Source organism: Chelonoidis abingdonii, chromosome 2 (assembly GCF_003597395.2).
Source record: "Chelonoidis abingdonii isolate Lonesome George chromosome 2, CheloAbing_2.0, whole genome shotgun sequence".
NCBI classification, from domain to species: domain Eukaryota; kingdom Metazoa; phylum Chordata; order Testudines; family Testudinidae; genus Chelonoidis; species Chelonoidis abingdonii.
In genome coordinates this window covers 119060247-119077454 of record NC_133770.1, presented here as the reverse complement: position 1 = coordinate 119077454, position 17208 = coordinate 119060247, and the positions used below count along the sequence as shown (strand labels likewise).

The window sequence follows — 17208 nt, the reverse complement described above, 5'->3', positions numbered from 1 at the left end:
TCTGTGCACTGAGAGTAGCAGGGATCCTGTGGAGAAAATACTCTATGATCATATAATTAGACTGAATCATGCATATGCACAGGTTGACAGGCAACCTTCATTCTGAAATTTCCTAACTTCTGAGAGCTTAACTTTACAACTGTAGTGTTCTTTTAATTTATTTTTAATGTAATCTGTGTATGGTTTCTGTTCTGTTTATATACGCTAATATATAAATATATGCTAATTTTTACAAGTTGATAGGAAGCTACCTAAAGAGCAAGTTTCAAATACACAGAAAAGCAAAAATTTTAACCAGTTGTCTTTCATTTGGCCAGATTTTCCTCAGCACTCAACAATTATAGACTCAAGAAACAGTTTCCAGGGTGAGTGTAGCACAATTACAAATGCATCTCCTGAGCTATTCCATTGCGAGAGTGAGCTGCTGTCTACAAATGCTGGAGACCTTTGCCACAGATTACCAAACGGATTACTTGCAATCAACCAGGAATTACTGCAATCTGGAGTCATTTCTCTGTGTGGTATGTAATTACAGATAACAACATGCCTGATGATAAATGAAACATAAACACACAAATGCATAGTATATATACACAGATCTCTTAAAGATAACCAAGCTAAATTGATTGCCATAGAAAAAGTTATTTTCAGAAGATATTAGGGTCAGCTGGTATGAATTGACAACTCCATTCAATGGAGCCAAGCCAATTTATACCAGCTAGATATCTTGCTCATCAAAATCACCAGTAGGAACTTAAATACGTAGGAATCATCGTCACACTGATAAAGAAATTTTGTGATCACAATCTATATAATAAGGTAAATGCAAGGGATGGAAAATCATTGATTTTCACTTTTAAGAGTTTCTGCATTGTTGTTTTCCAGACACACACACTTCAAAATCACGCGTTCTCAGTCATGCTTTCTCAAAGGCTTTTCTTTTTGTGTTTTGTTTGGTTAGGAAGCCGAGACCGGGGTGGCAGAGCAGTGGTGCAAGTCTGGACAAGAAATACCATCTGGTCAAGTGAACATTCCACAACTACAGAGCTTGCTCGTCTTCTGATGTATTTCTATAGCATTCCCAGGTATGAAGAGAGCTGGGCTGGTCATTTTTCAGGTGACACAGATGTTGCGATCACACTAACAGCTGGTTCTTCGTTAAGGCCCCAGTCCTGCAATTTACATTGCCCTGGTGGGATGTTGTACTCACGCAGAGCCCCATTGAAGTTGTGCAGGTCTCTGCAAGCATCACAGACTTGTGCATTGTAAATTGCAGAATCAGGGCTTTAGTTTGCAACCAGGTTCCATTATAAACTGTCGTTTTTAGCTACTCAAAGATTTTGGCGAGGGAAGTTGGTTTGGATGAATTGCCAGCTTTACTTGGCTGCGCTGTTGTTTTATTGCCGTTAAATAACTGTCGTTATTTGACGCGTGGTTTGTCTAACATACCGTTGTGTCCTTCTGGCTCAAAAATAGCTTCTTACTATCCTATCAAATATCTGCATATTTAAATATCCTTAAAAATCCTTGCAGAAAGCTGTATTTGAACAAAATTACACAAAATTAACTATTTAGGTGTCTAATTGTGATGGCTAGTGTGTTTGAACAGTTTGCCCTCTGGTGGCTGGTTGCAAATTAGGCACATCAGACTGGTTCTTTCATAGTGCACTGTGGCATTTGGCATTGGTTTTCTTTCAGCTCACGTACTGGGGCTTGTGTATTTGGACCTAAAGGATTGGCGATCTAGTCTAGGCTTGTGTGATTAATCTAGTAATGATGTTGTTTCTGTTTGCAGCAATGGTTTTGTTGCTCCAAAGTACACAGTTTTATTCAGCAAAGTGCAACAATGTTTTTGAGTTGAGGGGTCTTAAAAATTACCTTACTATAGACCTACTCCAGTATCAGCTCGCTAGTTAAGATTGTAGCCAGGTTTCAGTTCTAGTCCCTGTATTCACTCCCTTTATAGCTTTTCACACAAGAAATGGTTTTGGGATTTAATTTCAGGGTACATAGAAATTATTTAAGTTTGAAGGGGGGTTGTCAAGCCATTAATAGATGACAGAGGCTTAAAGGTGCACTTGTACATTTTTTACAAAAAATGCCTGCTTTTTGAAGTCCCTCTAGGTAAAAACAGCTTAACTGTAAAACTTCAGTCTTTACATATAGTAAAATACCATTAACATCTAGGACTTAACACTATTTAAAATAACTTTTTTAAAGACTCACTTACAAAAATTGGTTTTGTTTCGTATATTGATGCACACTTTATAAAGCCCATGTGGCCTATGGAACATTGAATAAGGGAACGGGACTCCTGTGTATCACCCCTCCACTTCACAGGATGGGGAATGTGAGGAACTGATGGCATTTCAAAGCATTCCCATTAGGAAGAGAGATCCCATTAGTTGTGCAAGGCAGTATGAGGTCAGGGCACCTAGTGATCCTGATCCTGAGATCTCCTAAGCTGCCAGTTAGAAGGAAAGGAGCAGGAGCCAGGAATATTGTGCAACTCTTCAATCTTGAAGATTAGGGAGAGGCAGTGGGGTGGTAAGGGGAGCCAGAGACCTGAAGAGCTCCTGAGATCTGTGGCCTATGTGTGTTGAATGATGTAGACAAAGATGGACATGTGATCTGTATCTGGAAAGTATCTGTATCTGACTCAATAATGGGAGGGTGAATAGGGAAGGTATAATGAGATTTTTCATTCTGTAAAGAAAGGGTGGATGGAGTACATTGGTCTTTTGTGCTTTTGGAAAGGGGGTTATTTCTGGATTGTATATGGAGATTAATATGTGATATAGGTTGTCATCCTTTGATCATTGTGGGTAGGTAGGATGTGGAAGGATCAAGTCTCTGCTCTATACAGCAAAATATAGAGGTCTCTAGGTAATAACAGGCAACTGAACTGGGGATGGTGTGTGATTGGTTCTGTTATCTGTGGGAGGCGGGAGTTTGCATTTTGTGAGATTTCACAGTTTAGATGTGAAATGCATACTGTGTAAGGGGATATGAGTTTAGAAAGGTTTCTGGTGAATAGGTTGAGGTTGGGTGCTGATTATGTAGCAGTGTTAAATTTGTCAAATATGCAGTGTGATATTTTATGTTTACACTTATTTTTAAGAGATTTCATGCACTGAGAGTGTATTTGAATATCTGTTACTTCTTTTCAGTGTTCCCTTAAGTTAAAGTTAACAAGATTTTTTTGTTCTGTTAATACTTGTTAGCTTTGGACATTTTGATAAGTTTCAAGTATAACAAAACTTGTCAGTGAAACAAATACATTTTGTTAGAATTAACTGGAAAACGTGTTTCTAGTTGATTTCTTCTGTGTCACATAAATTTAACAATGCCATTCTCACTGTTGGGAATAGCAGAGCATCAAAATGCTTGGAGTATCAGCCCAGTTTGGATAGACATTCGAAAAGATGGTGCTAAACAATTTTTTGTTTTTATTAATGAAAAATTCCCTTGTATGTAATTAGGCCCTGCTTCAGTAAAGCACGTAAGTACATGCATAACTTTAAGCATGTTGCTAAGTCTCATTGACTTCAAGTTACAAATGTGCTTAAGTGCTGTCCAGAACAGGGATGCTTTCCTGAATCTGGGCCTTAGAAATTGTATCTATATGTATTAGAATGTGTATAGCTCATGGCAGTGAAAAATGTATTAGAACTGGAATTTATAGGTTGATTCCCTGCCGGAGTAAATTTATAAGATGATACCCCCATCCCTGGAAATGAAGAGTTATAATTTGGGAATCCTGTTGGACTTATTCTTTGCATTTACCTTTCTTCGTTACTCATTCAATTTCTTTTTGGTCTCCCCTGTTGTTTTCTATAAATAGGAAAAGGTCTCTAAATTTCTGTCCTCAATTTTGTGTGCACAGATCACATAGATCAAGAGTGATTTGATTTGTGCTTATAAAACTGTGCATACAATTTACAGAGATCACAGTGAGACTGCTTTGCAAATGTGACCCTTCATGTATAATACTGATTGCATTTATTTTGTGAAAAGGATGCAGGGTGCAATCCTGTACCAGGAAACATTGCAATGACTTCTGCAGCTATTTATGGAGTGTTTCCTGCAGCTGCTTTCAGTGTTTCTATAATTTGACTACTTTAATCTTTGATATCACAGATCTACAGTTTGACCTAGTATCACGGGGTAGCCGTGTTAGTCTGGATCTGTAAAAGCAGCAAAGAATCCTGTGTTACCTTATAGACTAACAGACATTTTGGAGCATGAGCTTTTGTGGGTGAATACCCACTTCATCAGATGCGCCCGACGAAGTGGGTATTCACCCACGAAAGCTCATACTCCAAAACGTCTGTTAGTCTATAAGGTGCCACAGGATTCTTTGCTAGTTTGACCTAGGGATATTTTCGTTGGTTTTAATAAGAATAGTTATAGAGGGTTTTTTCTGCTTTTCTTTTTTCTTTGTTTGGTATCTTCAGGTATTGTGGTCTACTCAGCGTATGTGCACTGGGTATAGCCCAGTAGGCTACTCTTGCTGCTCAGGCTACATATTTCCCCCTTTTTAATTTCTTGCTCTCCTCTGCTAGTGGGAACCAGGTAGGTCTCCGGTGAGGGTAGTGTCAGTCCCACTCCAATGGTCAGGTAACAGAGATGTTCAGGGATGCAACAGACTCCTTTTGAAGACTGTGTTACCTAGAGCAGTGGTCTAAATGGACAAGATCAGGAGTTCATCTGGCACCTTTAAACTCTGATATCTCCAAACTGTAAAATATTGGAAATCACCCCAAAGTCCCACTGAAAGGATGTGCACTGATTTCAGCAGTGTTCCAAAGCAGAAGGTTCTTGGCATTTTTCATTATTTTACCTACTTTCATCCCAAATTTGAGAATTAAGTTCTTTGCATGGTGGCCTCAGACTCTGTCCTGTTATATGTTGTAAAATATGAATGCTGTTCCTAGTACTGTGAAGCCAGAATTTTAATGTAAATTTAGTCATCTTTATATCTCTGAATATGAATGAGTTCACAAATTATGGGGAAACATGGGACATCAAAACATGAGGAGAACTGCACAGACTTCGTTATCCTTAGTCAAAAATAGAAGACCATGAGAGCCCTTAGGGGTATGTCTCCACTGCACCTGGGAGCGAGCCTGGCACCACAGATTTGTGGTGGTGGTGCTCATGCTAACATGCTAAAAATAACCGTGTAGATGGTACTTTGACATTGCAACTCGGGCTGGAGCTTGGGCTCTCAAGCCTGTGGGGCAGGAGGTGGGGCCTTGAGAGCCTGAGCCCCAGTGTCAAAGCACCATCTACATAGCTATTTTTAGAGCACCAGCATAAGTTTGTTACTCAGGCTGGAAGGCACAGTCCCAGATGTAGTGTAGACACATGCTAGAGGGCTCACATATTATTTAAAGGGATGTGAGCCAGTTCCTGTACACTACAGATAGTGAGTTTTCTAAATTAAAACCTCATAAAGTAGGGGGGGTTTCTATTCCATTTTAGTCAATAGCAGTTGTAGAATCCAAGTAAAAATCCACAAGTGAAAAAAGGTTTAAATTGAGTAGGAAATGTAGTGCTGTTAGGTACGAATTACTGTCATAACATTTGGGGATTTTACAAAAAGAACTTAAATAAGTAAGGCTCCTGCTTTCCACAATGGGGAAGCCTCTGGAATGGACAAGCAGAACTTACTGAATTGTCTCTTTTACTTTCCACTGTGTAAAATTGCAAAACAGAAGACGTATTTTTCATTATATTAAAGCAGTACAGCGCATGAGGAACACACTTGCAGTAATTCCTCAAGTTTGTATCAATTGAGAAATCATATTGGCTCAGATCATTTGCTCCTATGGAAAAACCCATAAAAAGAGGGATTGCTGGGGGGGAAGGAGGGTCCCTAAGCTTGGCAGATCCTAGCTGAACTCACTAACACTACAAGTGGGACTACTTGAAGGTGTGAAGTTTCTAGTGTGTAAGCATTCACAGGACTGGTGCCTTAGTTCTATCATAGCCAGTGTAATTTTTTTTTTTAAATCACGTAAAATTCAACATTTTTAAGGGTTTTTTTTAGTTTTACAGGTTCAGATGGATCAATTTTTTCATTATTTTTTCAATTTGTTTTCTAAAATTGTTTAAATTAAAATGTAATCAAAATTTGTATCACAAACCTAGTTTTCAGTAGAATGAAAAATGCAATTTTTTTGTTCAAAAAAATTGACCAAAAAGTAATGAAAAATGTTGTGAAAAATGAAAATTAAGAAATCAACAGTTTTTAATAAATCTTTTTTATATTTGAAAGATCATTTTTCAATAAAAAAAAATTATTAAAATTTCTGAGAGCTCTAATAATTGTGACACCATTTTTTAATATGGGGAAACAGATGAAATTATATCTAAGAAATTACATCTAAATTTATAAGTAATGGACCAAATTTTAAGTCACTTCCTCTGTGCATGCACACGTGTAGGATAGTGGGTGCAAATTCAAACAATACTGTAACTTACGGAGAACTTTTTGTACAGTTTTATTTGTACAACAAAAAACGAGGATGATTGAAAATTGGCCAGATAGGAAAATTGGCAACATTTAACATATCTTGTAGGTCTTGTTCTGTGCCTTTATACTGATAAACATAGTAAAGGTGCTTTTAAAAGTACTATTTATAGAGTGAGAATTTTGAAAAGTTTCCAAAAGTTAATATAAAATAAATAAACCTACCTGGCTTGAATTAAACATCAAAGCATTCCAAATATAAAATATAATCCTGCGAGATAATTATCTTTCTGCTCAATGTTGGACAAATAGTTCTGCTCAAAATACTTTTAAAAGAATTCCCCATGAATTAGTGGATACATGAACGTTATAACTCAGGTATTAAGGGATGTTGTTGACATTTTTTTGTATAGTTTAAAAAATACAGTACTACTGACCAGTGCTCTTCACACAACTTCCACAAGCATATGAAGGGCCCTCTCCTACCCTAATTCAAAGCAGTGGCATATTTGGTAAATGCAGCGGGCAAGATTGTCCCTCACAATAAGCCATATATTGCTGTACCAAAGAGGCTGGATAGCTGACTGACCTGTCCAGCTGAAATTTCCTTGTTTAAAGGAATCCTTAGTTGGCTAAGAAGTCCCCTGAAGTTCTCACCAGCTGGTCTAGTTTAGAGCAGTCCTGAGGGAACCAGGCCACTACAGAATAAATCCCAGAATCGGTGACCCAGAAGTATTTTCTTTGTTAGGGTGCAGATGAGAATCTAGGCTAGTATAACAACATAAGAACGGCCATACTGTGTCAGACCAAAGGTCCATCTAGCCCAGTATTCTGTCTTGCATCAGTGGCCAATGCCAGGTGCCCCAGAGGGAATAAACAAAACAGGTATTCATCAAGTGTTCCATCCCTTGTTGCCCATTCACAGCTTCTGGCAAACAGAGGTTAGGGACTCCATCACTGCCCATTCTGGCTAATAGCCATTGATGGACCTATCCTCCATGAATTTATCTAGTTCTTTTTGGAACCCTGTTATAGCCTTGGCCTATGTTTATCTACCACTGCAGAAAAATGTCCCTCCACTTTCAAGGAAGTTCACTTTGGCACATAACTCCAGAGAAATTAATTTTTCTATGTAACAAACCTTTGTTTCTATTTTGTATCCAACTGTACAGACTCAAAAACCAAAGAAAAATATAGTTAGGGCCATACTGCCCCGGGCTTGTATGTGAAGGGGACAAAGAGCAGGGATAGATGCAGTTGCGGTGCTCACGGAAGCCAAGAGATTGCTGCCTCTTTTTGCTCCAAGGGCCATACATCATCCCCTTGAGGACCATGACCCCTTTCAACTTTGATCCCACACCCTGCCAGATGCATTGCGGTGCATTCCCCTGTATGCCAGGGAGCTTAGGGTGAGGTTGTACCTTTCTTTGGGTCTGAATCAGCAGCCCAGTGAAGTCACTGGAAGTCGTTAAGTTGATTCAGTGGGCTTTGGATCAGGCCTTCAGTCACAGTCCCTTCCCCACCACTTCTTCCAGCAGTGTGGCTCTGCATCACCCTCTGCTTGGGTGGTGCCTGTAACCGTGCCTCTGTGGGTCACAACTGAGAATACCAAATTCAGGACAAACTGCTGAGAAATAGGGCAGACCCACCCCAAAACTGGTGGCTATTATCCCATAAGATATAGCAAACCAGCCACAAAAGTAAACTTCTGTTTCACTACACTGGCTAACAAGTCAGAAAAGCAGTTTCCTTAGGCATTCCAATCCTTATATCGCCACCGAAAACACTAGACTTAAAGATGAATGGTTCTTTAGAAACCAATTTCATCAAATAACAGGTTCTTCTGATCCCAGAGGACCAGCCACACATCCAGGTCAATATATAACTCAGATCTGACTCAATAATCATGTTGTTGCCAATCTAGATATTAGATACTAAAAAAGGTTTATTTATAAAAAGAAAGAGAGGTGAGAGTTAAAATTGGTTAAAGCAATCAAATATATACAATTGCAAAGTTCTTGGTTCAAGCTTGAAGCTGTGATGGAATAAGCTGCTGGCTTAAGTCAAGTATCTGGTTGCTTCCAAATCATTGGAAGGTCCTCGGTTAGAATGCTCCCATTAGTATAAATCCATAGTCCAGAGGTATGAGCAGGAAAGAGGCAAAACGGAGATGTTTCCAGGGCCTTTTATAGCTTCTGTCAACTGAAGGGCATCTCATTGTTCTCACTGTGGAAAATTACAGGTAAAAGATGGTGTTTGGGGTCACATGGGCAAGTTGCATGTCCATGCATGATTTCGCTTAGTCATGGCAGGAAAGTCCATTAAGCATAGATAGGCATCTCCCATGGTCCATTGTGAGTTAGGCTAAATATCTTGTGGGCGTTACCCCAAGAGCAAACATTTGAAATCCAGATATAGAGCCAATACTTATAACTTCAAATACAAAAATGATTCATGCATACAAATAGCATAATCATATTCAGCAAATCATACCCTTTCCATAGACACCTTTCTTGATATACTTTGTACAAGATTTGTTGCAATTGTGTAACAGTAGTAGCAGGAATGATCTACATGATCATATTTTACTATCACAGTGCCTATTTGGACAATCTAGCTCTTACCTGTTACAGAAAAGTCGTATAGAATTTCGTAGGGACAAAACCAATAAGGTTCTACAGAACTAATTGTAAAACCTGTAGGTTGTAATAGAGAATGCAGTCCTTTTCTCGGGATGGTGGAGGAATGGAACTGCAGAAAGGATATAATTTTCTGTTCACATCTGTAAGATGTTTTTGCATGGGGAGGAATTAGAGCTCCTATTAAAGTGAATGGGTAGTTTACTATTGGCTTAAATGGAAGGTAGATTGAGCCAAAAATCTGTGCTTTCCCACTACAGGGCATAATACATTAATGTCCGATAGCTGTATTCACTCACACTGCAGTGAAGGTGCCTTAATGTTTAATAGTATAATTCCTTTTTTCCTCTCTGAACTTCCTTCATAACCCTGATATTCTTTGAATGTACTGTTTGCCTTGGAATGGCCCTGGCTTTTTAAAGTAATGTTTAGTTGTTCATTGTGTATATAGGTCATTAATGCCTTTAAAGGTAATTGCTGTTTATACTTAGTGTAAATATATGTAACCCAATATTTAGATTATATAATTACAGCATGTAAAGATGAGTCTGGAGGATGATAAAACAGCTTTTAAACAAAATTTGAAACAACATATTTCACGTGTGCAACAGCTGAAAGGTCAAATCCTGTGCAGTTGGTCTCAGAAGAGGGGTGGGAATCATACCTCCTTTTTGCCTTTTCATTTAATGCTAAAACTTTTTATGGATCTAATAATTTTTCCCAAAGCCAAGCAACTCCTACACAATTTAACTCAGAATAAATATTTACATCTAGCTGATAAAACCCTCACACTAGGGAAAGCATTTCAGTTACACCAGTCTATCTGAAAAATAGGGATATTACCATTTGACATGCCAGCACAAGGCATCAGTCTGCCGTGCAATTAGTTCTTCATGAGCGGGAACTCATTTCAGCTTAGTATTACCGTTCCAGATCATTTTCCCCATCCTCAGACCTTATGCAGAGAAAACCCTCTACACACAAATCTGCATGTTTTCGTGAGAAAAGTGACCCCAACCATTGGCTGACACCATCAGCCCTATCTCCATACTCTGAGAGCCTTCCCCAGGGATAGAGATCTGGACATGGATGGGGGGCCAATGTCTAGGTGTATCATTACTCCCCCCCACATAAACCCGGAGGGTATCTGCTGTGGCTGTGTTATCTTAACTAAACAGCCATTCCATACAGGGGAAACTCCACTTTTAAGGCATGTATGGGAGACAGAGTTCTAGATATAGTGGACAACTGGAGAGGGAGCCATGTTGGCAGGAGAATGGGAAGGACCACAAGTAATCTAGAGACAACACAACGGCAAATTGTTCATCCCTGACATTATGATCTGGAGAAAACTCTGAGAGGGAATCACAAGTTTTCTCACCCCTGACCTCCTACAACAGATTTTTTAATGAGGGGCTGACCATAATCGTTTTCTGCATGATATATGGTCTGTTGCTTTATTTCTGACTGGAAATAAAATATATTTGTTCTAGGTGGCCCCCATCATCAACGTGTTTGTTTGTTAAATGTTTATAAAATTGTGTCCAAATACTTTTATCAAGAGGAAATGCAACTTAGGAAATATCTGCCTGTCTGTTTCTAGGAAGGAAGTACGTGATCTGGGGCTCGTTATTTTAGTGGATGCTCGTAAGTGCCAGCCTAGTCCTGGTCTTTTCAAAGCTTTCACAGCATTACAGGTAAGTGCTAGTGGTTATGGTGCATTGTTTAAGAGCACAAAATAAAATATTAGTGTTTTTTAAAAAGTTGTTGTTGTTATTTGTATTGTGATAGCACCTACAGGCCCCTAATCAGGTATTGGGGTGTTGTTTTTCTGGGTGCTGTACACACAGACAATCAAAAGATGCCTCCTGTCCCAAAGAGCTTGCAGCGTTAAACTTAATACCAGTTGTAGTTCTTTCCTTTCTGAATTACTTTCTCCATTCAGCACATGGAAAAAAAAAATTTGTGCTACACAATAGGATCATCAAAGGACCAGTTGAAAAAGTTAAAGCTGGTTAGGTATAAATATAAGTAGAAGAATAGATTTAAAATAAAAAATTACAAGCATGGTATATTCTTGAGAGTTCAGAGCTAGTTCTACAAAAATAAGCACTGTGTCTCAGTTGACGTTAAGTCCAGTTTTCTCAAACAGTGAGTAGGACTAGAGCAGCTTATTGGGAAGTTGTTATGGAGATTCACTAGCATTTGATATTATCCAACAATCATTTTGTTAACCTGTTGTTTGGTGCACTGAGGGAAACTAATAGCAAAGTAAAAGTTACACAAAATGTCTTGACAACTGAGGCCAACTTCTCTTCTGCCTTTAATGGAGTGAATTGTTTTTTGTTTGCACAGTGAAACTAAAGATCTGTTAGTGCTGGTTCACTGAACAGTTCAAAAAGGAAAAGACGCTAGCACAAAGGTCTTAGTATCTTCTAGTCTGATTTTCTGTTACGATGTATTTTGACATTACAGTGTCTCTAGCACGTCATTATCACAACGGCCTTTTCATGTGCTTGGCTTTCATCAGTATTCCTTTGACAAGGGTGAAGTGGTTTTTGTTCAGATCAGAATTAATCACAGTCAGAAAATGGACATTCTTCCGAAGTTTGTACATCCCAGCCTTGGTTCTGAATCATGACAACAGCAAAATGAAAACATTGCAAACTCATGGAGAGAGGAGTGAAATTTTCCGATGCAGAGTCTGCTGTGAGCCATAGCTGACATTTAAGGTTGTTCAGTGCAGGATGTAGATATGGTAATCATGTTATTCAAGGAGAAATATAACAAAACAAGAACAAGTTGTTGTAGATGATGACTTCTTTATGATTTCTCCCATCTTTTCACTCTTTCCCATCTACCCTTACAAGCCTTATATTGTAACTACATCAGATTAAAAAGACACTACGCTGTCCATCTGAAATCTGATCAGTTAAAAAAATTAGTTACAAGTAGTTTCAGGTATTAAACCTTCTTATTCTCCTGACCATCTTTCCTAAAATGTTTTCCCCTGTCCATTTACTGTATGAAGATCAACACTAATATGAGAGGAAACTGATTGATGCTGCAGTCTTGTAATCAGCTCCACATGGTACCTATGTGAGGCCTATCTGACTAAAAAATGGGAAACAGTGGAACTAACTGTTTCCAAAGTGCTGTCAGGTGCCCAAAGTAAATAAAGTAGAAGACCAGAGCAAAATGATTTTTGATCTTTAATCTTTTATGGTTCTAGTGAGAACTTGAGTATTGTAACAATAGATCAAACATTTTCAGATTTGAGGTGCAAGTACCTCCAGCTACTGCATTTACTTAACATCACCCTGTGAGTTTTACACAGCCATTTTCCCACAGCTGCAGACAGACACTAACCATATGTAGCAGTTAGATCTATATAGTTGCCCTTCCTACACACAGCTGCTGCATCGAAACAGTGTAGAGAAAAAAGAAATATGCACTGGGAAAATTTCCACCAAATGCTTAAGTTCTTATTGTAACTGAATCTTCTAAACGGCTTGGCAACCAACTTGAAAAAAGGAAATCTACTGAATTTGCATTGTTGTAATTATTTTATTAAGCTGGCTTTAGTGTTTTCTTAAGTATATTACACATCTGAGATGTGGCAGATATGCCCTGAGGAAAAACATGTCATCACAAGATGATGAATTGAATCCTGGAAGCAAATGAATTTGTTTTTGGCACGGTGTTTAACAAGGTATTTGTCTCAGATGAAAGCAATGGAAATGTGGAATTAGGTAGATATAGTTTTATTATATTGAAATTAAATGCAACAGTTTGACAATTTTTCCTTTTGTCAACTCCATTTTTAGAGTTTAGATATTTTAAGATTTAGACTAGCCATTTTAATTTAGAGTGGGCTGAAACTTGGTCTGTGTGTTTGGGTGAAGAAGGGGTTGTCATTAACTAAAAAAAAAATCCAATTAGTTTGGCTTTTTCCATTTTGAAATGCACATGTAGGAGACATAACTAAAACGTGGGCTTCCAGATACTCTCTTTCCACAGGCCAGGAGCAAACACTGTTGAACTTCTGAAAAACGACAAAGATGAAATACTGATTTTGCCAATCCGGAAAGGTGACCTATGTGCTTCAAATATAAATGTGGCTACTTGAGCATGTGCCATAAACATACATTAGACTCTGCATTACAGCATGCTTTGCAGCTGCTGTGATTAAAGACTTAATACAGCATCAGCAGAAAGGGCTCAGAGGGGGGATTGGTGGTTTTGTTGTTATCATTCTTGTCATTCTATTTATAACATCAGTTCTCTCTTTTTAACTTACAAAATCAAAGCTATACTGTCTTAGCCTTCAGCTCACTCTTATTTCCTCCTCAGCCCAGCACTGGTTGTGGCTGTGCTCATGCAGGCAGGACAGGGACTACTTGCCTAGGACCCCTCACGATGAGCCTTTAGAGGGGGTGGGAAGGAGCCCTGGCACCATGCACAGGGGGGTGTAAGCTGCTCCAGGAAAAGGGGACAAGTCATTTACTTTTCCCCCAGAACAAAGGGGGAACAGAGGAGGAATTGTTCTCAGTGTTTCTCTGTCTCAGGGCAGCTGCATATTGCCTCTGATTCCAGGCAGACTGTAAAATTATAATCAAACCCCAAGTGAAATCAGAGTTAACTCTGCCACTCAGCCTGTATTGTCCCAATGCTCAGTCTTTGCATTAAAGCACGTCAGATGTGTATGGCTAAGCCATGTTTTCTGAAGTATCCTTTAAACACAGAGATGGAAAACGAGAAGGAATATTAGATAAAGATAACAGAAAATTAGAACGCAGAATATTAAAAATGAAAAAAGCTAGTAACACCAATAGTACATTGTGTCATAGCAACAGAAATAATAAGTCTTTTTTGCAAGTGGATAACTGTGATGACGCAGAAGCACTCCAATTAAGATTTAGGGCTAAAATATGAAGAGTTGCTTTCTACTTCTAAGTGAAGCACCAAATGACCTAAAATTCACTGGCAAGAATGATGAATGGTAGGCAGGCAGTGAACTCGTGTGCTCTGCCTCCTGAAACCTCCGTTTGAATAAGAGCTGCAGAATAAGGAAGGCGTAATAGTGATATAATACCTACTTAGGGCTCTACACCATATTTATCTCCGGCACTGGGATGAATTAGGCCCTGATCCTGCACCCAGTGAAAGCAGAGGAAACACTGATTGACTTCATTAGAGGTTGGATAAATCCCTAAATGCATAACTGATGGATTAAAAAAAAAATACACATGCAATGTCTTTTGAGACCTAATTCCCTCTCCAACAGCCACTTTTATAAGAGCGAAAATACCATCAAAGCAATACTGCATGAAACAAAAAATATGAATGTCATCCTTTTATTAGTTAAAGAATTTAAACTTCAGTTACTATTTGAAACGTATAGTTTACAGCATGATGATGGAGTCTCATGTTGATGTCAACCTATGAGGATTCAACAAACACTACAGGTGAACACATATATGTGAAGTCACACCAATGTGAGAACCACAAACACACTTCTATATGTGCGATAAACAAGATTGACCATGATCATTGCAGGCTATTGCAGCCTTGTTTTGTGCTGTTCGCATTTTTCAAATAAGGCTCTTTAATGCTTTATGGGAAAAACACAGTGTAAAGCAAGGACGCATACAGCATAAGTGAGTCATTAAGAAAACATCATTGCATTTGTAGCATAATCCAAGTTAATTTTATTGAGGAATAAACAATGTGCTCCTGCAACAAAAAGAACAGAATTTGACTCCATAACTACATTTATTATAGGGAAAATACATTATTTAAAAATAACGATTTAAGGCTATATTGTCTTATGATGATCATGTTAACCAATCAAACTGAATTTTGAAAAATGGCAAAAAGGAAAAAAGATTGGGAGGTTCATAATAAAGCATTTCTCTAAATTCATTTTGCTTTGCTATCCAGAGTGCAGTTCCTCACTCCATTCACAGTGTCCTGATATTGACTGAGAAGGAATCTGCATTTAGACCTGACAAAGATACTGCAATTCAGGTAACATTAAGAAGAATGTGCATGATATTTTGTAAAGTTAAATTTTGTTATGAAAAGTTACTTTCCAAAATGTGACTTCATGACATTTTATTTTATTTAGAAGAAATTGATTTTTTTTTTTTTTGGTGTTTTTAAGGGTAATTCTGCTATTACTCACTGAATTCAGTAGCACCTTACTGTGTGAGTAGTGCCACTGAAATCTATATCTATCTATAACATGCTTCTCAATGCAAATCTTATTTTAGGTACTTATGTGGCTGCCATTACCATGATATCTGAGCACATCACAGTCATTAATGTATTTATCCTCACAACAGCCCTACCGTGTAAGGAATGTAAGGGTGGCAGAATTTGCCCTTTGGGTAGACTTACTGCATAAACTAGTTTGCTTAATTGTATTTTTGTGTGAATTGTGTTTTTTACAATAACATAATGACTTACTGCTGCTATTTTTGTATTTACTAGGCAAGAATTTTATAATTAAAATATTTTTTAAAATACAAAATTGATGTTTGAAATGAATATAAAGGGAGCTGAAGTTAGAGCAAAAATGAATTTATTTAAATCAATCAGAACAGAAGCTTGTTCTCCTGAACTTTGTATGTAGAGTTAAAATATACAATTTTCTCTCAATAGAACTTGATACCCAAAGAATTTTTAACAATGTCTTTTTTTTTTTCTTTGTATGTAATATTCTATTGGCACAGATGGTTGTTAGAGACAGGTGTCACTTGAGATTTTTTTCCCCTTCAATCTTATATATATTTTAACAAATATATAATAGTAACAGAAAATATTTTCTACAAATAAGATGTTGTAATTTGGGCCAGATCCTCAGCTGGTGCAGATTTGCATAGCTCCATTGACTTCCTTCTAGAAGACAGAGTATTACACATGAAGAAAATCTGAGGCCTAGTTCTTGACTTCCTTAGATCTACACTCATCTATACCCACTTGAGGATCTGGTCCTCTGTCTCAAGAGATTCTGTAAAAGATTTTGACAACTGGCACTATGTAAGTTTTTTTTTCCCCAGTGGTTTGGTTTATGGCATTAATATAGCTCCATTCACAATTTTTCTTTAACAGTATGAAGTCCTCACATCACTGAAGGCTTTGCAAAAGCACATTGACTGTACCCAGTTGACAGCAGAATTTGATGGAACCTTTCTGTATAACCACCATGACTGGATTCGTTTCCGAAAGGTAAGATAGTGCTTGCAGCTCCCATTACTTGTTCTCCTCTGGTTTTATTTTCCCTTTTAGAATGTTCTTGATGGAATTTAATAACTTTTATTCCTCATGAAAATGAGAAACAAATAGTGCCAGCTAGTCTTGTACATTGCATATAGGTGGTGTTGAAACATCTCCACCCGGCTGTGCTCTGTTAATCCCTTGCTAGGTCAGCCTTGGCCTCTGTTCAGCTGTGTCATGGTTGCAGGATTCAGACAGATTTCCACTCTGGATTATGTTAGATTTGCAAAACTCACTTTCTAACACATATCTGAATCCCTAGGGCCAGATCCTCAACTGGTGTCAATCAGCTTAGCAATATTAAAGTCAATAACCGGCCCTGAAGTTTTCTTCATGTGCAGTACTTTGTCCTCTGGCACTGAAGTCAATGGAGCTATGCCAGTTTGTGCCAGCTGAAGGTCTGGCATCTATGGAGACTGTATATAACCACACATTCCAAATACTGACTTGGAAAACAATGATCTTATTTAAGGCTATGCCTATTTTGATGTTAAAAAAAGTACCTGTCTAAGGTCTAAACACAGTTTTTATGCTTATTTAACTATTTCAGTTAAAGGAGTAATTTTTTTTTGCTGAAATAGATCTATATAACCCTTGGTGTGAATGTAGTTATTCTGGTATAAAAGTGTCTTTTATCTGTGTAGCTTATTCCCCTTGTTAGTTTGGCTTATTCCCTTTATTCCACTTCCCGTACAGGAATAGTTATACTGGTATAACTGCATACACACTAGGGGGGTTGAACCACTTAACTATACTGGTTTCAAACTGATATAGTTAAAGCAGTACAAAACTACGTGTAGACAAGCCCTT

The 17208-nt window shown here is 38.0% G+C and overlaps 1 protein-coding gene across 5 annotated transcripts in view; it reads left to right on the top strand.

The window, feature by feature from the left end:
- Positions 1-17208, top strand: part of PLEKHG4B (pleckstrin homology and RhoGEF domain containing G4B) — a 162212-nt gene that overhangs the window by 88849 nt on the left and 56155 nt on the right. For all 5 annotated transcript variants that reach the window (XR_004371704.2, XM_032765553.2, XM_032765554.2 and 2 more), the window contains 5 exons: positions 318-521; positions 962-1085; positions 10721-10814; positions 15061-15147; positions 16234-16350. Coding sequence is in view for 4 of the 5 variants with exons in the window: in XM_032765553.2 (XP_032621444.1) it covers positions 318-521; positions 962-1085; positions 10721-10814; positions 15061-15147; positions 16234-16350 (626 nt within the window). In the remaining variant the exon portion in view is untranslated. The remainder of the gene's footprint in view (positions 1-317; positions 522-961; positions 1086-10720; positions 10815-15060; positions 15148-16233; positions 16351-17208) is intronic.